The 26,026-nt window shown below is 33.5% G+C and overlaps 2 protein-coding genes across 4 annotated transcripts in view; one reads left to right on the forward strand and one right to left on the reverse strand.

The window, feature by feature from the left end:
- Positions 1-720: 720 nt before the first annotated feature.
- Positions 721-10,475, reverse strand: LOC117327284 (solute carrier family 35 member F2-like). 2 transcript variants are annotated; one of them, XM_033884208.1, is made up of 9 exons: positions 10,377-10,475; positions 9,435-9,637; positions 8,656-8,762; positions 7,770-7,963; positions 7,139-7,310; positions 6,040-6,196; positions 5,640-5,695; positions 4,443-4,597; positions 721-4,011 (listed from the first exon to the last, which is right to left on the reverse strand). In XM_033884208.1, the coding sequence occupies exons 2-9, from the start codon at positions 9,569-9,571 to the stop codon at positions 3,844-3,846; spliced, it is 1,146 nt and encodes a 381-aa protein (XP_033740099.1). In that variant the 5' UTR covers positions 9,572-9,637; positions 10,377-10,475; the 3' UTR covers positions 721-3,843. The 2 variants fall into 2 exon arrangements, with proteins under 2 accessions (XP_033740099.1, XP_033740098.1); XM_033884207.1 differs by having other exon boundaries at positions 10,381-10,472.
- A 173-nt stretch (positions 10,476-10,648) lies between these two features.
- LOC117327282 (brefeldin A-inhibited guanine nucleotide-exchange protein 3-like) overlaps positions 10,649-26,026 on the forward strand; it is a 28,944-nt gene continuing 13,566 nt past the window's right edge. For both annotated transcript variants that reach the window (XM_033884205.1, XM_033884204.1), the window contains exons 1-13: positions 10,649-10,740; positions 12,903-13,071; positions 13,187-13,320; positions 13,780-13,914; positions 14,365-14,433; positions 19,956-19,998; positions 20,253-20,334; positions 20,456-20,566; positions 21,977-22,132; positions 23,607-23,739; positions 24,019-24,140; positions 24,507-24,679; positions 25,324-25,743. In XM_033884205.1, coding sequence (XP_033740096.1) covers positions 12,987-13,071; positions 13,187-13,320; positions 13,780-13,914; positions 14,365-14,433; positions 19,956-19,998; positions 20,253-20,334; positions 20,456-20,566; positions 21,977-22,132; positions 23,607-23,739; positions 24,019-24,140; positions 24,507-24,679; positions 25,324-25,743 — 1,663 coding nt within the window. In that variant the 5' untranslated portion in view covers positions 10,649-10,740; positions 12,903-12,986. The remainder of the gene's footprint in view (positions 10,741-12,902; positions 13,072-13,186; positions 13,321-13,779; positions 13,915-14,364; positions 14,434-19,955; positions 19,999-20,252; positions 20,335-20,455; positions 20,567-21,976; positions 22,133-23,606; positions 23,740-24,018; positions 24,141-24,506; positions 24,680-25,323; positions 25,744-26,026) is intronic.

Consider the following 26,026-nt stretch of genomic DNA (forward strand, 5'->3'; position numbering starts at 1 on the left):
ATGGTGTATACATAGTGATCAGCAGTAAGATTCCTTTTCTAGGGTCCCAGCTACAAATTTGATCACAAATGTAAACAGATAAACAGACACCAAATACATTTACATTAAATTCAACAACTTAAACAAATTAAACATGTAAAACTTTTCACAGTATTGACTTGGTCCCAAAACCCAAAATATCAACTTGGAATAATAATTAAACAATGTATTCAATTCTTGTCTTGTCAGAAGTTTTCTAAAACAGAAATTGATTTAACTATTCCTGGTTCTAGTAATAATCTGTTAAGCTATCTTGCCTTTTAGTAAACCTAAAAACAGTAGCAGATTCTCAAATTGTTCAGTTCAGTGGAACTTTCCTTCCTCATTTTGTGAGACTACAATTACGAGGACATTGGATTGCTTTGTTGAAAGTGTGTGAATTAATGAGTGTATGGTGTCTTGCAGTGTAAATAAACATATTTATACTTTTGTAATCAATTTTTTCAGTCTTTCATTTCTCATATCAACAACTGACACTTGGCCCACATTAATACCTAGTAAAGATCATTCACACAGTTTTATCAATATCAATCATATATTATTTGTGTTTCAAATTCAGAATACTGGTGTAGTATGGTATTTTGACCCCCATGGTATTTTGACCCCGGGGTCAAAATACCATTATGGTAAAGTGACCCCCCCCCCCCCCCCCCCCCCCCCCCATATTAGAGTCACTAAAAACATGATTTTCATATATCATTTAACATATTTTCATTAAAACAATATTGTATCATTATAAACAGAACAAATTTCGATGGGTAGGTTGACTATAGAGTGAAATATAGGTGAATAGTTGATGGAGAACATCAATGGAGAAATAAAGCTTTTTTATCATTAATTTTGGTAATGGTAAGTGACTTATTTTCACAAAACCTTTATCAGTATACATCAATATAAATTCTATAAATTTCAACAACAACAAAATTGGTCTGACTTTGATGAGTCGTTTATGCTTGGGGGGGGGGGGGGGGGGGGTCACTTTACCATGACTATGGTAAAGTGACCCCCTCCCGCCCCTCCATACACACCTTCTAAGTTAACAATATTTAATTTCTTTTACTTCCATTCATTAAAATATACATAGATAAAGTCAAGAAAATTGGTCTTGGGGTAGGTGATTTTGATGAGAGTTATGTAGAGAGGTTTGGGGAGGGGAGTCACTTTACCATGATTATAGTGAAAATATTTTTTTGTGGATTTAATTGTTTTCACTTAATATTTTCCAATAAACCTCAATTCATTAATCTATACATTTTAAAAAATTGAATTGAATCGTTATCAGTGAATTTAATGTGAGTCATGTAATGAGGGGGAAGAGGGAGGGGGGGTCATTTTACCATGGCCATGGTAAAGTGACCATGGCCATGGTAAAGTGACCCACCCCCCTCCCGCCCCTCCACACACACCTACAAAGTTAACAATATTTTATATTGTGTTGGTTTTAATTTTTTAAATTAAAAATTAATTCAGTTAATCAATTGAAGTAAACTACTGAAAGATTTAGCAAAAAAACTCTTTCTTGATGGAGGGGGAGGGGGTCACTTTACCAAAGCCAATCCAAATCATGTTGCTGTTAAGGTATAGACCTGCCACGACTTGAAATGATCTACCCCAATACAATTCTGTTGATACTTCATGATCTGATGTATAGAATAATACTTATTTAACCAAAATGTTCATTAATTTATTTCAATTAATTAATCAATCTATATGTGAGAACATAAAGCATCTACAAAATGTTTGGATGTTGACATTATAACAACAACAAGTGATGTTAATGTGAGGAGTGGGTGAAAACGACCCTTCCTTACATAACTCACATCAATATCAATTATCTCAGGCCAATTTAGATTTGTTATAATGTATAGATTAAGGAATTAAGGTTTATTAAGAAAAAAGGGTAAAATATTTTATTTCATTATGGATATAGTAGCGTAGTAAGTAAAATTGATTAATATACATATATTGATCAATTTTACTTATTACACTACCATATCACACCTACATGATCACATCAAAAACTTTTCTTAGACAAATCTTGTTTTGTTATGATGGATAGTTTAAGGAATTGAGTTGTTTTTTTTTAAATATTTTGTAAAAAAAAAGTCAATCACAAAAATGGCCATGGTAAATCTAATATTGTGAATACTTTATTTTTTGTGAAGTAAACTTGTTATAAAAGTTTGGTGAAATAGGTATATCAAAGTACAATTGTATTGTAAAAGGTCATTTCACCATAATGGTATTTTGACCCCGGGGTCATTTCACCATGATTCAAAATACCATGCTACACCGGTACTGGCGACTGATTCTGAAACTGACATTCACAACAATCAGACAACAGAAATACATGTACAACACAACAGACAAGAAATGGTATCTGAAGTCCCACAGGAAAAGTTCACCTTTTGGCTGAGATCTGGCTTACAATGCGAGTTAGAAAACTTTTTATCTATTTATTTTCCAAGCAAAAGCTAGAGCAGTCTGGTTAAGTATTTACCGGGTAAGCCATCTGTTGATGGCTTTGTGTGCTGTGAACAGTGAAGTAAGTAGTAAACCAAGTCATGAACAGCTGATTTTATTCAGCGTTGCTGCTACAGTTATGAGCAAATAACTGTTCATATTCCTACCCTTCTCTCAAAATATATTGCACATATAATACATGTACATAGCAAATTTAAACTACATAGAAACATATATTTAGTTTTATTTCAAATGTATTCAACAAAATCGTGAGCTCTAACCTACAATTAGAGTAGCTTTTAAGAGTGTGTGAGAATGCATGTTCGTACGCACAGTTAAAATAGAGGATATTTATCCCAGCTTCCTCCCTTTGTAATCTAATTAATGCACCTGTTTTTTTCTTTAACAGGGGACTTGACAGGTGTAAATAATAATTAAACCAATAAATAAGTTTCTTACCTACAGTGTAATCACTGATCTGCCTGTATAATTCACTTAAACGTATGTATTTGTGTATCGTAGGTAACCCACGGTCCTGATGCTGACTTTGACCAAAGTCTCAGGACTACAGGTTACCAATGATAATATTGGTAAAAGTGTTTTCGTTTCTTTATTTCACACAGATTTTACATGCACACCCTTACCTATAATTTAGATTCCTTCAATTAAAATGTTTTTGTGAGCTAAATCTTATAAAGAGAAAAAGTGTGAGTAAGCGTAATCGTTGTTTTGTGAACATATTGAATTATTATAAGCAAATTTTAAAAGTTTACATTCAAAAATATTTGACAAACATTAAGATACCCATACTGTGTATCATTTTCTGGCAGTGTACAATATACACAGCAATACAATCTAATACAGCACCAAGATTGAATCACAATAAATTTTACTATGTGGAGAGCTTACAACACCTAATCATTCAAAGAATATCGGAATTCTTAAATGTAAATAAATCTCACCTCCTATTAAAATAAGAAAAAAGGTACATTAAAATCAAGCAATGTTACATTAAAATATTTCCTTGCCAAAAGAGCAAGTTTAAATCAATTAAAAAAAAAAAAGATGAAAATATATATAGATAAATTAAGTACATGTACAAACATTCACCAGTGGTCAAGGCATTATAATGATCAGAGATCAAATTCTATCTGTTGTTGGATTGGAATCATTAAATGATCTTTGTATAAAACTGTTGTAAGTTTTGACTTAGCCAATCAAGGATAACGCCATAAAAAGTAAAGTCGCACATGATTGGCTGAGCAAAAACTCACACATGAAGTCCAAAATTGTTTCAGGATCCCGAGTTATTGCTGTGATCAATTTCTGAATCTGATGTCCTCAGTCGTCCACACTTGATTCCTGCATTTCTTCGTAGGAGTCTCTGGAGGGTGTTGCTGGAATTTGGTTGTTAGTGATATCTGCCTGATGCGATTCTGTTGTCTGACATGAGTATACAGCTATCCCACTTAGAATTAGTAGGAAGGATAGGAAATACAGAATGTGGAACTACAAAGGAAAGAATACTATCATTACCAACATGATGACGGGATTTAGATAATACATGTAATGTCAACTACTTCACTAAACACATTATTGTAAGATCTTCTTTAGAGCTTCCCCGGATAGCTTTGTTTTCAACTTCAATAAAAACTCTCCTAAGTGTTATAGACAGACATTGTTCTCTAGTTGAGGGTAAAGAGGCTTTGCCGAGTGATGAATTATCATTATTTCGAGGAATGACATATCTGTCTACATAATACAGGTGTGCTAAATTGAAAATGAAATGATATCCACAACCAAAACATATGAAGCAAAGACAAAACAATTATGGTTTACATAAATTACAAACTGGTGGCTTATATGGATATTGGCAAAATCAATAAACAACAAAGACAAATATTTTTTCAATCTGAAAATGACTCTAAATCATAACTTACTTCATATTTAAACAGGTATAGACCGAATAACAGAGTGTAGAAGTCAGCAGACAGGATAGAGATGTTGACGGCCGTGGCACTGGTCTGTTGTATGACTACTGTCATACAGGAGTACAGTAGGAACTGGAAGACTGTGAAGCCGATCAGAGGAAGTACTGTAAAACAACAAAGGTCAGGTAAAACACAAAAGTTAGGTAAAACAATAAAGGTCAGGTAAAATATCAAAGGTAAGGAAAAACATCAAAGGTCAGATTAAAACATCAAAGGTCAGATTAAAACATCAAAGGTCAAGTAAAACAAGTTCAGGTAAATCAGCAAAGGCCAGGTTAATCATCAAATGTCAGGTAAAACAAAGGTCAGATTAAAACATCAAAGGTCAAGTAAAAGAACAAAGGTCAGGTAAACCATCAAAGGTCAGGTAAAACAACAAAGGTCAGGTAAAACAAGTTCAGGTAAATCAGCAAAGGTCAGGTAAACCATCAAAGGTCAGGTAAAACAACAAAGGTCAGGTAAAACAAGTTCAGGAAATTCAGCAAAGGTGAGGTAAATCATCAAATGTCAGGTAAAACATCAAAGGTCATGTAAAACCTCAAAGGTTAGGTAAAACATTAGGTACCAATAGAAGATAAAATGACCGGCCCTGATTTCATCAACATTCCTTATCTGAAAGTATTTATTCTCAAATAAATACCCTCCTCTGGTGTATAAGCTCAGTACCATATTTATCCTCAAATAAGCCCCCTTCCCCAAGTGTATAAGCTCAGTATGGTATTTATCATGAATGAAATAAACACCCTCCTCTAGTGTATAAGCCCAGTACCATATTTATCCTCAAATAAGTCCCCTTCCCCGAGTGTATAAGCTCAGTGTGGTATTTATCTCAAATAAGCCCCCTTCCCCTTGTTTATATGCTGCCTCAATACGGTATTTATCCTCAAATAAACCACCCTCTCCTACGGTATAAATTTAACATTAAAGCTTCTGGAGGGCTTATTTGTGAACCAAATCATTTTGATTGAATACATTTACAATCATAACTACATAATCCAATTCAATATTGTGAACTTGATATAACTATGTCTGGAAGTAAATTCAGCAGTTTAGCTTTGTGGCTCTTCATGTAGCTGAAGAGGGAAAACTGAGATTTGTAACAACATAATCATATTGTGTACAATAAGCATACAGCAGTGTACTTACATATACGGTAAGATGAGAAATCAATTTCTACAATTCTGTCTCGTTCTGTGATGACACTAAGAAAAATATAGATTATATTAGTAAAAATATGGTTTGAACTGCAACTTGACATTCGTAGATACAGTTTCCAAGTAGCTTAATAAAAAAAAAAAAACAAACAAACAAATAAAAAAAACAAACAATAAATATACAAACAAAAAAATAAAACAGAAATTTTAACATGTCAAAGAAATATCCCAAACAGCCTATTTTAAATTACTTTTTCATTAAATGTATATCTCATAGCCCTTTAACTCAAATACATGTATTTCTAAGATGACACGTTGACAATTGTATTATGGTTTTATTATATGTAGCGTAATGACTAAAGGAGATAGTATCTTGGCACTTGTATACTCACAATTGTATTCCATTAATAAAACTTCCAAACAGACCAACCATGCCGAGGAAATCAGCCTTATCATAGATTTTGACGACGTACTCCTCAGCCACATTTGACACGCCATACAGGCTTGCTCCTGCGATGCACAACATATCTCCCAAGATCTTGTTAGGTGCTTCATAAGAAAGAGAAAAACATATAATCAGTATCAGCTGATATAGTTTCGCAAAAACAATGTGAAGATCAATATCTGTCATTACACATAATTACACATGATTTTCAAATAGTATTTATTCCACATTAAATTATGTCATACATGTAATGTCGATACCAATTCATTAAAAACAATCATCTGAGCATGGCCAGTAGGCCTGACAACTTTAGCAAAATGAAGCTACAGTGTTGATTTTCTTTTTAAAAATACATGTACAAGTATTCACATGTATATATGTACTAAGTCTAATTTAAAGTCAGACTTGTAATTTCTGCTCCTCTACAGCCCTCTACTCTGGTGTAGCTGTATCCTCTATGTAGCAGCTAGAAGACACTAATACTTTTGGGACACCTGGTTTTATTATCTCTGTACATTTTCAAGGGTCAAGGCAATAGCGATAGCTCAGTCAGTTACAGTGGCGGACACACAACCTCAGAGGGAAGATCCATGGTTTGTGGTTCAACACTCCCAACCCGTGGCAGTTTGTGCTTCTAGGGAAGCTGAGAAATGAGCCGGTCTGTGCTGTCATGGTCAAGACACTTTACCCTTATTGCTCTGGATGGCATGCAGAGGACCTGCAGTATTTTTTTTAGTGAGGAAGTCACCAAGTAATATAAGGAGACTTCGCCTCAAAATGACCCTGGCTCTTCACAAAGCAATAAACCCAGCAAACAAACAAAGGTCTCCAAGGGAACCTCTAAATTGTGTTCATGTTCTGCTCTCATTTTACAAATCTTTAGTTAGTGTTAGGTATATTTTACATTTCTGAGCTCTATGTTTTTGTATTAATTGCATTGATCATGAAGAAGAACAGAAATTGGAAGTCAGAAATTAATTAGATTGTAGTCACACCTGCAAATGTTTTTAAATTCTCAGTAATGTAATGATTTGAACTTGACTGACCTTTTGCAGTGTCCTTGACATTGACATTTCCAGACAGGAAATCAGTAAGAACTAGTCCACCCATGCCGAGGAGACAAACAACGATTCCTACATAGTTGAGTGGTTTGTACCGAACACGGAGAATGAAACATGACAACACTAAAACCATAGGAATGCTGAAACAATCCAACAGCTGTAAAACAAAAACAGACACAGTTCAAAACATTAGACATTTGGTCGGTGTCATCACAGAAAAATAAATTATTACACATAATAGTATATCATTATTGAAAAATAAATTATTACACATATCAGTATGTCATTACAGAAAAATAAATTATTACACATAAAAGTATGTATTACAGAGGTCATTATAAATAATTTTTATTTCAAAGCCTCTGCTGGAATTTGAACCCACCCCTGGCTTACTAGCTACTAAGTAAACACTACTGATTGAGCTATAGAGAAATTTGAAGTTGAAAGTTTCAGTAGGAAACGGATACCAGGGTTACACTTAAAAATACAGTTAATTTTCATACATCTACTTCAAAATGTAACATAAAAATTAAATATCTACATGATACAACATAATCAATAATTCTAGTGTTTTAATGTCCCTTATATTTCGTTTGACCTATGACCTATGACCTACCTGAACACTGGTGACTGTTGTATACTGATAAGCACTGACTACCAGAAAGTTGGCCTCCACATCAGCAATGGAGATGAGGACATACTTCCAGCCCCAAGTCTTCAGGCGGTGACAAAGATTCTTCTCCCCACGGCGGCATGCCAGGATGGGAGTGAAGGTCAAACACAGTAATAGGTAGTTGAGGAAACTTTGAGCTACACAAGAAAAAATTGTAGTGTAGATACAAATGTATACTTTTCCTTTGCCTCAGGAGAATTTGTATTATTTTTGTTTAACGTCTTATTAACAGCCAGGGTCATTTAAGGACGTGCCGGGTTTTGGAGTTGGAGGAAAGCTGGAATACCCGGAGAAAAACCACCAACCATCGGTCAGTACCAGGCAACTGCCCCATATGTGTTTCGAACTCGCGACCCAAAGGTGGAGGGCTCGTCCACCACGACCCCTTCCAAGGAAAAGTGGTAATATTGGGATAATAGATTATTTAAATAAGTAATAGCACAATTTTCTCCTGGGGCTGAGGATGAGATAGTATACCAGCATCACACATAGAAACACTGTTTACCAAGGGTATGTTTCTGGTATATATATATAATAAGCATGGAATCTTTGTTGAGTCTTATGTTTTCTAGATTTAGGTACATAAAAAGTTTCGTGTGATAATTAGCAACACATTTATAGAAGGTAGGTAATGAAGCATTAACACCAAGTTGTATGACTTTGCAGACTGTCATATGATAATTTCTAGTATTTATAAAAAATGAAATACAATTAATGTTGCGAAAGACATTCAGCAGGAGTTACTTCCCTTGAATATGAGTGATATCACATATTGAAAAACAATTAAAAGATTAAAGCAAATCAAATCATTGTGTTTTGATAAACTCACCAGTTGGGATATTAACTCCCTGGTTGGACAGAATACCGCTAGTGACTGCTAATCCACAGAGGAGGACAGATATAAATTGCCCCAATAAAACAGCTTTCCAGAAAAGTCTGGAAGATTATAAAACAATAATGTAAACATGGCAGAAAATAAAGTAAGTCACCAGTAATGAAATTAATACACTTTAAAGCAACTTAAATGAGATTCAATGATTCAGTTTGATCTGTATCTTTTTTAATGTTAAATTTCATTATTTAAAATGCATTGCATATCTTCCAGAAGTCTATCTGCTTTTTTTATTTATAATGTTTAAATATTACTTACTAGTAGCCAACAGGAATATTTAAAGATTTCTTCAAGATGCATATATTTAAATTTGTTACAATTGTGCAGAAGAAAATTGAGTGGATGCATACATACTGTCAGAGACCTATATACTAAATTTTATTAGTATAATAGGTCTATGATACTGTGTATGGTCACTTAGCTGAATGAAGCATGCATGGCTCAATTGGTAGAGCCAGAGATTAATATCCGCGCTGATGCTTGAAACCTAGGTTTGATTTCTGGCAGTGCATTGTGAGCCAAAGAAGCATGCTCTATCAGCTGAGTGACAAAATTTACTGAATTTAGCACTATGTAAAAGACACACCATTCAGTTTCTTTTACAGTACATATCAAAGTGGATGTATATCTAGGTTTTGTAGCATGCATGCAGTGGATGTTTTACTTTCTGAATATATTCCACAAATATCTAAATTGTATCCTGGAACACTTCTTACCTTGACTTAATGGCTGTGCGAGCCCCATTGACAAGACGTCTAAATTTGTCCCCACAAGTCTGGTCGTCATCAACACCATGTTCTGTGTAGTTGGTGGAAAGTAAATCCTCATTATCATTGCACGATAAACAACCCATGGTTCATACAACCTATAGCATGACTCATTACGACTGCAACCTCACAAATAATGGGTCTCAAATCATCTGCAACCAAATGGAAAAAAGATTAATAGACACATCTATACATTGTATAACATTAATTACAGTACGTGTGTACTCATTTGTATGGAAATTAGTGAATGTTGTTAATTACAAAAGGGACATAAACTATCATGTATACAGTCACTGTTCCAACTTATTGATATCTGAATACAGTATTTTCAGACTTTAAAACAGATTGATTCTTGTGCAATTTTATATTTCTGTATAGGCACCTATTTGATAATCTTTTAAGCTGAACACATGATGATTCTGATCTAGATTAACATTTGTGACACATAGTAAAACACACATGGCTGGAATAACATTACTTAACACGTGTTCAATACATGGCTGTAAACCGAAATTATATAGTTAATCACATGTCATCTGAACAGTTAAAATATCTATGTTCATGTCTGTTCTCAGATTTGTAGTTAAAAACTCATTTTTGTTTTACCTGTTCTACTGGTCCATGTCAGCAACGTGAAATTATGACATTCTCACTCACATGGAAGAGTGCACTTAAAAATGCGATATACATACACTACATGAAATAAAGATGTATCTGTATATTAGATAACTCTAACTTTGACCCAGTCAGTTCTAGGTCACTGATTATGGAGATTTGATAAAAATATCAAGATTATAGTGATATATTAGCTTACATATATAGCTTTATGTAAATATAACCAGTGAGACGGTTATTTTAAAAGCAGAACATGTTTAAATGAAAGAAACGTACTTACACAGACGTCACATCCATTACTCCCAGTTCTGTGGAATTGTCTGCAATCAAGTTGGCCACCGATGCATTCAATGTTTACGTGTTTCTAGCTTTCCATTCAAATGCGCCTTTTATTATTTAGTAATGCTTTAAGCGGCATGTTTACATATAGCGTTAACTTCCTAAATGACCAGATTTTATTAGCTCTAATAACACAATCTACGTATTATATCTACTTTCATCTTTTAGTAACCATATGTAGTTATATTATTTTATTTCTAACACACCTAATTATTAATAAATTTGTAAGTCTATAAGCGACCTTATTTTGATGTCGAGTTGTTAAAAAAACTGAAAGAACGGCAGATCGAGCAGCTGACGTGTAAGTTTTTTAATTGGAGGAAAAGATTGTATAAATCTTCTTTCTGTTCTTTTATGTGTGTTAACACTTTATAACTAAAACATATTCAAGCAAATGAGAAGGGCATACGTTGAGGTAAGCAATGTCTGTACATCCAGACTTCAGCATCAGCAGCTGTTTCCACGACGCCGCTGTCATGTCACCAGCTGACCAATGAGTTGACGAATATTTCATAGGAGGATGGGGGCTATCCTTTCTCATTTGTTCCCATCGGCAGTACTTCTCATTGGAATGCGATAATCATGGATACAAACATTTTGGCATGCAATTGCATTCGTAAAACAACAGATGATGAAGCATTGGGATATATATGACCGTATGATATTTCTAAAATCTTTTCAATATATATGCAGTTGCCTTAATATAGGTCTTTGTATATAAAACATACTTAATCATTCAAAAGTGACTTCAAAGTTGGGCATTTTTCAGTGGCAATTTGGGAATTTTCACAAGATTTTTTAAGGGGAATGGATCCTTTTAACAGACCATGTTTCAATTGTAGGAAAATCCATACATAGCGCTGGCCTCATATAAGCTTTGTGTGAAAATCTGACTATTCTTATTTGTTGCACATTACTGTATTTACATACATGCATCTACATTTAATTATACAGTGGTTCATTTTCAATATATATATAGATGGTTAAGGCCACTGGCGGATGTTGTTTTCATAGTGTAGCTTTAAATTTACTAAATAAGTGTATAACTTTACTAAAATGATACCTCTGGATATGGTAATGGTGCACCCACTTGGTCACATTATACTGACACCAGGCAGAGTGGTTTGTGCTGTCAATTTTAAGCAGAACCATCATGAATCATGAAGTACCAATTTGTTAGACTTCATTTGATCTCAATCATGAACTTATAAACCCGCTCTGGGGAATGCTCAACTAAAACTCCAAAAGAGAGGCAAATAATTTTTAAAATTGTATATGCAATATTAAGTATTCTATTGCCGCTTTCACATGATCTGATCACTTCTTATGACAAACTAATTGTTTGTGTTGTATATATGTTCACCCTTCTGCACAGAACCTCACCTGAAATTCACCTGCACATGACAAAAATCTTCTTTATAGATAAGAAGGGATGCTGAACAGAAGGCAATATGACGATGATAGATACTGTTGTGTAACCAAAGTTAACTGTTAAATATGAGAAATGTGACTGTACTTTGGCTGAATCTACATGTGCAACCAGTACATTTGCTCTGGAGCTCAGCTCATATCCATACAAATACCATTGTAATTTTTCCCTTGCTCTAGCTAATGAGTCTAATTTCTCTTCAGTAGCTGCCAAACTATACACATATTATCAGATCCATGAAATGACATATGAGTATGTAAATGAGATGGAAAGATAAATATCTATGTTCCCGTTACTTTTAGTGTTAACATTATAGTATCATTAAAAAGCTCCTGTCATCATTAGTACTCTACCAAGTCCTTTGATCATCATCAAATTCATCTCATCTATTCCATGACACCTCAAACAGTTTCATATATCAAGGTCATTATCTAGATCTTCAAATGCCTTAATGAAAGCACACTTATCTCATACGACAGGCCCCCAATGTGAAGATTATAATTGACTGGCTTTAACTTTTCAATTTAGTATATAGCACAAGTCATGTTAACAGTTGAATATTATTATATGCTCAAAGGATGTATGCACTACATATGCATATACGTACAGCAGGCAATCAATATTGCAAATTATGTAACATAAAGGTTGTATAAATGTAAATCACATGATACTATATGACAATTTTAAATTTCAGTGGCAAATTCCTTGACTGAATATACCATATCTATCCACAAATAAGCCCCTGCCCACAAAAAACAACTGTTATTTTAAGCAGAATCATCAATTTTAAAATAAGCTAAAACTAGTTTATAAATAAATATAGGTCCTTCTCGATCAAACTTAAATATATAACTTTTACACTAGGGGAGGGGAGATTATTTGTGAATAGATATTGTTGTACTATAACTTTATACTAGGTGGGATGGGATGTCTTATTTGAGGATCAATAATTTGATGTAACACGATTAATTAAATAAAATTCTTTCGTTTACTGATTGACATAACTAATTGCATAAAGGTTCTTTGTTTTTCAGATGTATTGGAGACATGGAAAATGTTAAAAGGTAGAATTACTAGAGGTTATCCAGAATCCTAGTCTGATTATAAATATTTCTACAATGGAGGACCTCTTAACACAGCTGATGAAGGATGCTTCATCTCAGAAGCATGCAGGAATCAGGAAGGCTTCTCAGGCAGCCCTTGGTAAATAAATCACAGATTTCAAGTTCTTGAATTCACAAATAAATATATGTTTCAGTTGTTACATGAAATGGAGATTTGTAATTTTTTTGTAAATTTTGTGTGTTTTTGTTTACAGATTTACTGGATAATCCTACTCTAATTACTCAGACCCCTGCATATATACTGCGAGAAAAGTGCTTAGAACCATTGCAACTGGCATTAGAGTCTAAAACGAAGAAATTGGCAACATATGCTATTGGGGGAATACAGGTAAGTTTGATGTCCAATACAATAATATTTTGTACAATTTCTTTGGTGTCACATCCTATTCTAGTTCAGTATTATAACAGCCCCCTTTAGTCTATGTCTCAAAGATTCAGCCATCCATTGAGAAGAGTGTAGGAAATTCACAAGTAAATGTATTGTATATTTTATTACTTATATATACATATCTTAACCATGTGTAAGACGAGTTTTTAAGCTCAACATGTTATCAAGTATAAATAAAGGCCATTATTATTATAATGTGCTTTTAATTGAGCCTTTTACACTATATTAATGAAAGAAGTTACATGTATTATCAATAAAACTATCCAATATCAATAAATTTCTTTGATAATCTGTAAAAGTATACCCATAATGCAGTTCATTTTTGCAACAACAAAAAAAGCTAAAAAAAAAAGGCTAATACAGAGAAAATGCATTGCATTTCTCATTTGTAATTTCCAGCAAATCCTAAAGGATGAGAAGTTCCAGTCGAGTATGGAAAGTGACAAGGAGGAACACTGGATGCCTATCCAGATCCTCAACACTGTGTTCAGTACACCCTCCCTACCAGAGGACACACAGGTGGAAATCATGAAGGTATTGTATCTTTTAAAACTATAAATTTGATTCATTTTACAAAAATTGTTATGAAAGTAACATCAGCTTAAATTAATAATTTTTGTTGGCCCAGATAGAAATTTAAATGCATGAGGGGTGTTACTGTATAAGGAACCTGTTGTAGCCAGAGAAAACTCGGTCGGCCAGGTTACCCCATACCTTTTCACGTCCTATCATCCTTCGCATTCCAGCTGAGTTTGCTTGTCACCATAATATTGGATTAATGATGGATGCATGCCGACTGAATATGTTTCTGTGTTCTACTAAAATATTTTAGATCTTGTCCTGATAGTTTGAAGGCAGCATCAGGACATGAGAACAGTATTTTCATTGATGTTGGGGCTTGTTTATTTACTCCAGTGATAAAATGATTCTAATATTAACTAAATGATAAACTTACCATTTTGTTAATTTTTTTATCTGTTGTAGTTACTTCTGAAGATGACATTTTCCACGGCTTGGTGTATGAATGCAGGAGTAATTACTAAAGTTTCTCAGGTAAAGAAATATCTGAACAAATGTTTTCTATGAGGATGTTTATCTTATCTAGTACATGTTTGCTTCAGGTTAATGGGAATTTTGTATCGTTTTGCCATTTTCCACGTAGCTACAGTACTAGCTACATTATAGGTTAGAACTAATCCATAAATAAGTGCTTGGGATGTGAGAAGTCTAATTTCTGAGGCCTCATCCCCCATTTGATATCAATTATTTGACACTTGTTAACAGTTGGCTTGGGGATTGCTTCCACACCAACTATCGTTTATCAAAGAATGTGCTTCCCACCTTTCCCATGTGTTTATTTCTGGAATATGATTTTTTTTCTGGTATATTGTTTTTTCGGTAGCTACTGATAGTGCAGTATCTGAACTTTTTATACTCCAATATATGGGACTCTTGTTATATAATTTGAGGTTATACATTGTACCTCAATTGGAGTAATATTTCCGTCCATTATTTTAAGTGTTAGCAGATATTTTTTATGCTACCTTGCAGGGCAAGATAAATCTCAGTTGTATGATATAAGCTGACTCATTAATCAATCATTTACATGTTAATAGCATTCTTTAACAGATGACAATAATCCATTAAATTCATATCAAAACGTCATTAAAATTCCATGAATCCTTTAAAATGACCTGGTTTACCATTAATTCATGCTTGGAATTTTTCAAAAGGAAACATACCATTTAAATATTTGATGAAAAAATGATGGTTTCATGACCATTAACTATCCAACAAGGGATATAAACCTATAAGAAATTCCAAGGCCATTAGATATTTTTAATTTGAAATTCTTTGACACTTTTAATTTACTAGGTACTTCTTGTTTGACTTCTAATTCAGACCACTGTTTAATTAATTTTCTTTCTGGATTCAGTCTAATGACTTTATGAATACCGGTACTTTTTCCTGTTCTAGATAAGTTATTGATATTAAGTTCTTGTTACCATGCATGAATTAATTAATGGGCATCAAAAATTGAATATCTCAAATATGGCAATTACTTGTTGATATAAAAACAATTTTACAGTATGTATATATATATATATATAATTAATTTTTCTTTGTTTTCATGGTAAATACTCAAATGTGATTGGTCGAAAAATTCTTTTCATTCTTCTATGAAAGAAATTCCGAGAATGGCGCGAAAAAGTTGACGTCACAATACGACAATTGATGTTGCGTATTGATTTGAGAAAAAGAATCCCATTTAAAACCAGTAAAATTGTACATAAAACATGTTTTAAATTAGAAAATCTTTTTTTTTAAATTAATTATAAGCGTTGATGTCAATTTTTTTAGTTTCTTTGGGGTATGGTACAAACAAAAATATATATATTATATACTGTAATTTTTTTCCCAAAACATAGTGCATAATTTGTTTCCAACATTAAATAAGTTGTAATAGATTCTATATGTATTTCCAGTTTATTGCACATTATGTATTCCAGAATTCTGTTATGTATAATCTATATATGTTCCAATGTAAGTGTGAAGCACAAGCGAGTTCCACTTGGTTTCTCAGGGTTGTGTAAATGTGTGTCGTGTGTTGACAGGTCTACATAGACACATACATCGCTAGCACCCACAGTGTGCGGGGGGCGGTGAAGGCTGCCCTCACACAACTGTTGAGCTGTTTTACAGAAAAGCTCCAACAGGGGCACACTGATCAGGTGGTAAGGCTACACATCGACTCTGCACGTCTTGTGTAATTTGTTTAGTTTTAAATTACTTTATTATTAATCATATATTATCCAGAGCTGCATCTTGTGTTTTTATTTTTAGCCTATTTTACAGCGATCTTTCCAGGACTTTTCATGTTGAAACAAAAATTCTGTTGTAAAGACCATAATGAGATTTCTGTGGTGTTGTGCCAGAAACCATTTCTTAGCAAACATGTATTTATCCCTGTCAACAAAATCCACCATAAGTTACTTCCGGATTTGATTTTGATAATTTGTACAAGGTGACTGACATGATTTTTAATATCTGTAATTAACTTCATGCTGAATGAGCCTGGGGAGAACTCTGATTCTATTAAAAGTTATTTATTTATACTATAATACTCATCGTGATTGTTACAGTTCATGCATACCAATTTCCAGGTAAATCTATTCAATTTATGTTTTTTTTTCTCCCTTTAAGACAAAATTTCCTTGATTTCTACATTTAACATTTTAACATGGAAAGGAATTGTATTATACTTACATCTGTCTGATAATACATGTACAATTAAAGTTAAGTTTGAATTTCAGTTTATTCATTAACAACATGCACATGCAAACTTTTACTGGTTTAAAGTCTTACCAAATACTTCTCATATTATATAACAAAATTGTTTTTATTGGACTGGTGTATCCCACTTCTATATATTTAGTTTCTAGAATAGTCCCTAGTCTAAATATTATCCTATATTACAGTTGTAATAGATATGTTGATGTGTTTGATTAAAGTGAGAATATATAATTTTTGTGCATGCTATCATCTTGTATTGATGATATATATATATATCTACAGACTGCTGGTTCAGTCACAGAAAGATTGAATTGTAACAATCATGAAGAAAATGTTTGAATATCTACTGTATTCCATATATTCACAATGCTTAACACTATTAATACATGTTGGAGCAGCCATTTTATTCCTTTTCATTTTCATCACTATTGCATGTTCAAACTCATGTAATTTTAGATTTTTACTGAAATTCTGAAGATTTCTGCTTTGTTACATATTAATCACTGTATGCAATCACAAACTGCTCTTTTTTGTGTGACTTAGTATTACATTACTGTACTGAAGAGTTCTACTATAGGTCTCTATACCTCAATACTTGATTTCTGTGTGACTCAATATTACATTGTACTGAAGAGTTCTACTACATCTCTATACCTCAATACTAGATTTCTGTGTGACTCAATATTACATTACTGTACTGAAGAGTTCTACTATAGGTCTCTATACCTCAATACTTGATTTCTGTGTGACTCAATATTACATTGTACTGAAGAGTTCTACTATAGGTCTCTATACCTCAATACTAGATTTCTGTGTGACTCAATATTACATTGTACTGAAGAGTTCTACTACATCTCTATACCTCGATACTAGATTTCTGTGTGACTCAATATTACATTGTACTGAAGATTTCTACTGGGTCTCTAATACCTCAATACTAGACGCCTGTGTGACTCAATATTACATTGTACTGAAGAGTTCTACTGCATCTCAATACCTCAATACTAGATTTCTGTGTGACTCAATATTACATTGTACTGAAGAGTTCTACTGGGTCTCTAATACCTCAATACTAGACGCCTGTGTGACTCAATATTACATTGTACTGAAGAGTTCTACTACATCTCTATACCTCAATACTAGACGCCTGTGTGACTCAATATTACATTACTGTACTGAAGAGTTCTACTACATCTCTATACCTCAATACTAGATGTCTGTGTGACTCAATATTACATTGTACTGAAGAGTTCTACTAGGTCTCTATACCTCAATACTAGATGTCTGTGTGACTCAATATAACATTAATTACTGTACTGAAGAGTTCTACTAGGTCTCTATACCTCAATACTAGACGTCTCTGACTCAATATTACATTACTGTAGTGAAGTATTCTCTTTTCCTGAATTCAGCTAGATCTGAGTAGCTTTACTGCTTAAAAAGAGCTGTGTTTTATAACTTGGCAGAGCTTAATTAATATGAAAGTGAAGCATCATATATGACCTGATATCCTCATATGATCCAAGTTGTGAGGAGGACATTGAATGATGTAAAATCAAACAAAATCAAACATATTACTGGTAATTTTACAGAAATTTTATTCATGACAAATGTTAGCTACCTAAGATGATACATGTTTTTGTTTGTTTTTCATTTTATCAAAGATTTTGATTTTACTGAAATTAGCATTACATATAGTAACAATTCACGTCATATACAACATATATGAAAAATTGTAACAAACCATTGAAGAAATATTAGATTATGAATCAATCATACAACTACAGAACTATTCAATCACATATCACCCCACACATCTTTTATATTACAGTGAAATGTACACTTAGTCTAACATTGGCTTTGAATTAGATTTATTATATAGATTATCGGGTTAAGATAGAAATACTTTGATTACATGATGAGAACTGTGAAAATGGACCACAATAATGTGATGCTGTGATAAGCATTTGGTTAGCTCTATGTTTTGATAAACTAAAGTAAGATCAAAGTCCATTTTCTTAACGATTTCTGTTTTCCTGGATGTATTTTGATTTACAGCTCACATGAGTTTCTCACAATGACAAAGGTAGTTCAAATAATAAGTTCATATTTGCTATTTCAAAGGTGATGTACCATTGTAGATAAAAACAAAAACAGATTTTTAAATGAAAAAAAAAGAGAATTCTAATAAACGCCCCCCCCCCCCTTTTTTTTTGGAAAGAAAAATTCCTCAATTCGAGAAAAAGAACTTACCGTGGCACAGTTATATATCCATCCACGTGTGTCCAGAGGTAATTATTTAAAGGATATCCAACATAAAACTAACACAAACCACAAAACAAAGTTTCAGTAACTATATACACAGAACCACTATATGTTTCACAGAGATTAATGGTTTACTTTTTAAAATTGTAAAATAAATCCATTTCATAAGATACTAACACATGTACTGCACTAACACTGAATGGGTACTATGACAGGCCGCTGGCTTTATAAGTAAGGAATGCAGTGGAGTATGTAGCTGCTTTATAATCATGGTCTAATATATAATGAAATAGGTTATTTTTTCAGTATATTCCTTCTTTTGTAATGTAGAGTTACTTCCCTTGTGAACAAGTATTGTTACATCATTTATTTATGAGGGAAACATCATAAATTTGTGAGAAAATCCCACAAACTGATGGCCGAACAATCAATATGTACTCACAAGAGCAGATAACTCTTCATTACAAAAAGACAAAATATATTGAGGTGTGATTACTACCACACTTACAATGGGAAATAGGATTCTCTATAATTTACTTATAGCATGTGATTATTTATCATCATTTCTACATCAGGACTGTATCAGATATAGAAATTTTATGTCAGTGTTGGCTTCAAAAAACTTCAGTTAATCTACACTGTGTTGATCTCAATGATTGGTGTCTTAAACAGGAAAACTTTCTGTGATATTAAAATTTAAATGGAATGAAACGCTTTACTGTATCATGTCAACTCCGTAATTATAAGTTGATAATTTAGTGTTAGATTTCAATTTATTGAATGAATATTTAAATTTTGTAAAAAAAAAAAAAAAACCTTTGAAATAGTTCTATAATTATTTGTTAATGATCAGTAATTTTGCATTAAATTCAGTTTTCTGAAAATGAATGTTCTAGAATTCATTTCGGTGATGATTAAAATGTATTTTGCTTACCATGTATATATTATTTCTTAAATCTTACAGACTTTTGTTGAAAAAATGTATATTTATGGATTTTAATTTATTCTTATTTCAGACCAAGGATAAAAACGATGTGCTTGCCGACTTCATGGCTAAAGGTTTGTTTAGAATTTGGTAGTGTTCAGAGAGTCGAACAACAATATTTTAAAGGTACATATGCTGTATACCGCATTTAAAACAATATGTATGTGAAAGGTTTGTGTAGTCAGACAGGTGTAACAGGTGTTAGCAGATTGGTTAAATAAACAAAATAACAATAAAAACAAGTCTTGTTAAAATGTCAGCTCAATGTATACACTTCGCTGTATCTGTAACATTCAGGAGAATTTGTTGATTGTATGATTATTTTCAGATACACCAAGTTATGAAAGTCTGTTTAAGGACGTGGTGGCCATTCTCAAGTTCTTCACAGCAAAGCTGGAACAGGCACCCAGGTTGGGGCATTTCTTTAATTTTATTAATTTATAACAACTGTCAATGATTTGAGTATTTACTCTGCATTTCCTTGTCATGGTGGCCTTTCTGACTTAGGATGTGTTTATTATCTGGTTCCAGCTCTAACCAGACTCGCCAGTCCATACCACTCCTCCTGGAGGGGGTCTATACTGTCATCTCCAACTCCCCAGTCTCCATCAGGGAATACAAGTCTTTCCAGGAAGTTCTGTGGTAAGTCTCAGTCAGGGAATACAAGTCTTTCCAGGAAGTTGTGTGGTAAGTCTCCATCAGGGAATACAAGCCTTTCCAGGAAGTTCTTTGGTAAATCTCAATCAGGGAATGCAAGTCTTTCAAGGAAGTTCTGTGGTAAGTCTCACTCAGGGAATACAAGTCTTTCCAGGAAGTTCTTTGGTAAGTCACCATCAGGGAATACAAGTCTTTCCAGGAAGTTCTGTGGTAAGTCTCAGTCAGGGAATACAAGTCTTTCCAGGAAGTTGTGTGGTAAGTCTCCATCAGGGAATACAAGCCTTTCCAGGAAGTTCTTTGGTAAATCTCAATCAGGGAATGCAAGTCTTTCAAGGAAGTTCTGTGGTAAGTCTCACTCAGGGAATACAAGTCTTTCCAGGAAGTTCTTTGGTAAGTCTCCAACAGGGAATACAAGTCTTTCAAGGAAGTTCTGTGGTAAGTCTCAGTCAGGGAATACAAGTCTTTCCAGGAAGTTGTGTGGTTAGTCTCCATCAGGGAATACAAGCCTTTCCAGGAAGTTCTTTGGTAAGTCTCCATCAGGGAATGCAAGTCTTTCCAGGAAGTTCTTTGGTAAGTCTCAATCAGGGAATGCAAGTCTTTCAAGGAAGTTCTGTGGTAAGTCTCACTCAGGGAATACAAGTCTTTCCAGGAAGTTCTTTGGTAAGTCTCCAACAGGGAATACAAGTCTTTCCAGGAAGTTCTTTGGTAAGTCTCCAACAGGGAATACAAGTCTTTCCAGGAAGTTCTTTGGTAAGTCTCCAACAGGGAATACAAGCCTTTCCAGGAAGTTCTTTGGTAAGTCTCCAACAGGGAATACAAGCCCAATACAAGTCTTTCCAGGAATCTCTTTGGTAAGTATCTGTCAGGGAATACAAGCCTTTGTAGGAAGTTTTTTCAAGTTGATATGTCTCCCTCAGGATTTGCAAGCTCTTCCAGGAAGTGCTTTTAATTAGCAAGATTCCATCAGAGAATAATGTGTAAGTTTTCAGTAAGACTTATTATATACTTTTATGATATATTATCTTTCAATATTGGAGTTCTCTAAAGTAAAAATGTCAATCCAGAAATAAATTCTTGATGAGTGGGAGACACTTAATTGTTAGATGTAATAGCTCTATGAAAGCTTAAGAAATGAATGGTTTTTAAAGAAGTGTCTCCCACTCAACCATCAATTACATTCCTACCTCGTAAAGGGGTGAGTACATAGAGTAACTAATTTGTTTACAATTCATGAAATAGTCCGCAAGTTGTTTTAATTGTAAAACACAAAACTATCAAGATCTTCCCATATCATTTACATAGAACAATCATAGAAGAAAGCTAAATCAATATTGAGCTTATTCCATGTTAATGTAGATCCTATATCATGATTTCATGTGCTGATACATTATCCAGGAAGTTCCTGTGTCCATGCCTGATTTCTCTCCTGGGGACGCCCAAGTCTGAGAGGAGTGCTATCATCCCTAAATCCCTGGAGGATGTAGGGAGAGGCTCGGGTTGTTCTTTAACCGCCCCTAACCTCCAGGTGTCCACCGCTAAGACTATCTATAGGTATGTACTGTTCCCTGTTGTAAAGCTGTTCATCATTATATAATGCAATATATCATCAATTCATCTTGACTTTATAAGGAACTTTAACACTTTTTTAACACTATTGACACTTCCACGTTATTAGTTGAATAGTGCGTGGTTTGCTTTGATAAAGGGCATATAGTGTTTTCAAATGGTCAGCAAAATAGTGAATACTCTAAATTGTGTATGATATATATTCAGTATATCTGTACCTTGCATTCTGTTGATGATTAATGGTGTATGATGTGTTCAGTATATACCTGACATTCTGTTGACAATTAATAGTGTATGATATATTCAGTATATACCTGATATTCTGTTGATAATTAGTGGTGTATGATATATTCAGTATATACCTGATATTCTGTTGATAATTAGTGGTGTATGATATATTCAGTATATACCTGATATTCTGTTGATAATTAGTGGTGTATGATATATTCAGTATATACCTGATATTCTGTTGATAATTAGTGGTGTATGATATATTCAGTATATACCTGACATTCTGTTGATAATTAATGGTGTATGATATATTCAGTATATACCTGACATTCTGTTGATAATTAGTGGTGTATGATATATTCAGTATATACCTGACATTCTGTTGATAATTAGTGGTGTATGATATATTCAGTATATACCTGACATTCTGTTGATAATTAATGGTGTATGATGTGTTCAGTATATACCTGACATTCTGTTGATAATTAATGGTGTATGATGTGTTCAGTATATACCTGACATTCTGTTGATAATTAATGGTGTATGATATATTCAGTATATACCTGACATTCTGTTGATAATTAATGGTGTATGATATATTCAGTATGTACCTGACATTCTGTTGATAATTAATGGTGTATGATGTGTTCAGTATATACCTGACATTCTGTTGACAATTAATGGTGTATGATGTGTTCAGTATATACCTGATATTCTGTTGACAATTAATGGTGTATGATATATTCAGTATGTACCTGACATTCTGTTGATAATTAATGGTGTATGATATATTCAGTATATACCTGACATTCTGTTGATAATTAATGGTGTATGATATATTCAGTATATACCTGACATTCTGTTGATAATTAATGGTGTATGATATATTCAGTATATACCTGACATTCTGTTGATAATTAATGGTGTATGATATATTCAGTATGTACCTGACATTCTGTTGATAATTAATGGTGTATGATATATTCAGTATATACCTGACATTCTGTTGATAATTAATGGTGTATGATATATTCAGTATATACCTGACATTCTGTTGATAATTAATGCTGTATGATATATTCAGTATATACCTGACATTCTGTTGATAATTAATGGTGTATGATATATTCAGTATGTACCTGACATTCTGTTGATAATTAATGGTGTATGATATATTCAGTATATACCTGACATTCTGTTGATAATTAATGGTGTATGATATATTCAGTATTGCGGTACGCCTGGTGGACCTGATGGGGCCCGTGACATCACTACGACCAGTACTAGAGTCCTTGTTCCACCGAATGTTATTGTACCCACCGCCCCAGCACAGACTGGATGCACTGAAGGCTGTTAAAGAGGTACACAAAACAATATTGGCTTACTGTGACTTATCTAGTATTGATATTGATATTCAGATTAAAAGTTAAACTGACTTGGCCAACGAAGAGAAATTATGATAAATTAATAACAAGAATAGGCTACCAGGTAGCTAATCTCAGGAACTGCTGATACGATCCTCACCGAACTGTATTTCGGGTGTCAAGTGCCAGTGTGGGCGTTCATGTCTTACAGACATTTGCTAGATATCTTTTTATCTATTCGTAATGATTGAAGGTTTACCATTTTGTACTTTACAGTTGCTGAAGACCCCTGAAGGGCTGTACAAGTTAGCCTGCCCCATGTTTGATTTGGAATCACAAGATGGAGATATGAAAACTGGGACAAAAAATCCAAACTCAGATATTGCTCTGCTCAAGTTGTAAGTATCTGTTAATAACTTCTAATTTATTTTAAACCTTCCAATTTCTTAAAATGTATCTGAAGGTGATTCTGGTTTAGTGGCAGAAATGTAAATATTTTGTCTGATATTATTTTTAATATTTTATCTATGCAAATAACATTTACAATTAAAAATTGATTTATAATGAATTCCATAAGATCTGAAGAAATAGTTTTTTGCATCTGGAATTTGTTACAGGTTTTAAAATAAAAAAGATTGAAGCAATTTGAGGATTAATAAACAAAAGTTTGTATTTATGTATTAAGTCTGCTCATTTTAGGGAAATTTATCTGTACATCAAATCATTCTTTTAAATTTTTTATAATCTGTTGATTTATTTTACAGGATTGTGGATGCACTCCAGGAGAGTTGTCACTGTAACGACTCTGCAGTGTGTATCACTAGTGTTACCTGTGTGGACGTGTTGCTAGGTGCACTAGAACAGGTGTGTAGGGGAGCAGGAATGACGGACAAAGTCTGCAAGTCCATCTCCAAATACCATGCCACTCTGGAGAGAGGTAACTATCAGGACATTTGGTCTACAGTGTATCTTGATTTTAATATTCTTGATTATAACAAATCTGAAGATGCTGCATCATGGACAGCATATAAACTCTTCTCACAAAAAATACAGAAAATATTAGATAACCGGCCATTGGATGTTTTAAACATAGGTATGTTGACATGATAATATTGCTATTTGAACATTACAGTCATATTTGTTATAGATGAAAACATAGAAAAACATATTACCAATTATGGACCTTTGGTGAGGTCAATATTGTGTTATACTAACCTGGTAGAATAAAATATTAACTGAGGGTGAAGGTAGAGGTCAATATTTCAGATTCTACTTGGACGATATATTACCATATTGACCAAATCAAGGTCCTTAATTTTAATTATCAAGTTATGAATCTTGTTTGCAAAAGGGTAGAATTGCATAATATTTATCTTGATAACAGGAACATTTCATTGGGGCATTGTGACATCACAAAGATTATGACGTCATTAATGCAATATTGACTTGATCTTCCTGAAAATAGCAACATGAAGTCATTATCTCAAAATATGACTTTCACATGACCATGTTTAAGCCAATGAGAGCTGAGGAAAATCATACCATAGCAAATGGTTACAATGGATATTTTGTTTTTTATAGAATTTTCCAGGTCAAGCAGTGTGACGATGTCAGAGTGTGATGTCAGAGAGTATAGTAACAGGAGCAGTGTTTCTGAGCCTCGTGTAGAGGCAAGTGACGGTGACGACACAGATACTGATGCTGACGACACTTGTACAGAGGGCTCTGCTGATGTGTTTGTTGCAGACGGTACTAATTCAAACCCAATACCGCTACACAAACTTAACACTCACCCTAACAGAAAGGAAAGCCAGAGTCTCATTAAAGATGAACTGCAGCGTCGTTACAAAACACTGGGCAGTGAGTACGAGATGGTGGAGAGACAAAACGCGAGACTGTTTATCACAGAGCTTAGTCGGACACTCCCCCACATCGCCAAAATGTACTCAGTGAATGAAGTGGATGAAGCTCTCCAGAACTTTTCTTCTAACTTTTGTACAGGTGAGTTCATACACAGGTTTATGTAATAAAATAAGGTTTACACCAAACTACATGTAAGTCTATATGTTGCAATGAATTTTATTTAAAAAAAAAAATCTTACATCTCATAGTGTCACTATTCCCAGTATCTAAGTTACAAGTTGATGACACCTCCCAGATTCAAAATTAAAAAATTTGAATGATATCCATTTTTGAAAATTAATAGATTACATAGCTCTGTGTATCTCTGACAAAACCAATTAAATTCTTTTACTGCCTACCATACCATTAACACATTACTGTG

Source organism: Pecten maximus, chromosome 5, assembly GCF_902652985.1.
Source record: "Pecten maximus chromosome 5, xPecMax1.1, whole genome shotgun sequence".
NCBI lineage: Eukaryota > Metazoa > Mollusca > Bivalvia > Pectinida > Pectinidae > Pecten > Pecten maximus.

What these genes read in the sequence shown, in the direction of transcription:
- LOC117327284 (XM_033884208.1), bottom strand. Translation starts at nt 9,571, where the DNA reads ATGGGTTGTTTATCGTGCAATGATAATGAGGATTTACTTTCCACCAAC. An exon ending in TTTATTAATGGAATACAATT is followed by an intron (nt 5,696 to 6,039) that starts GTGAGTATACAA and finishes TATTTTTCTTAG; the next exon opens with TGTCATCACAGAACGAGACA. An exon ending in TTTCTCATCTTACCGTATAT is followed by an intron (nt 4,598 to 5,639) that starts GTAAGTACACTG and finishes GTTGTTTTACAG; the next exon opens with TACTTCCTCTGATCGGCTTC.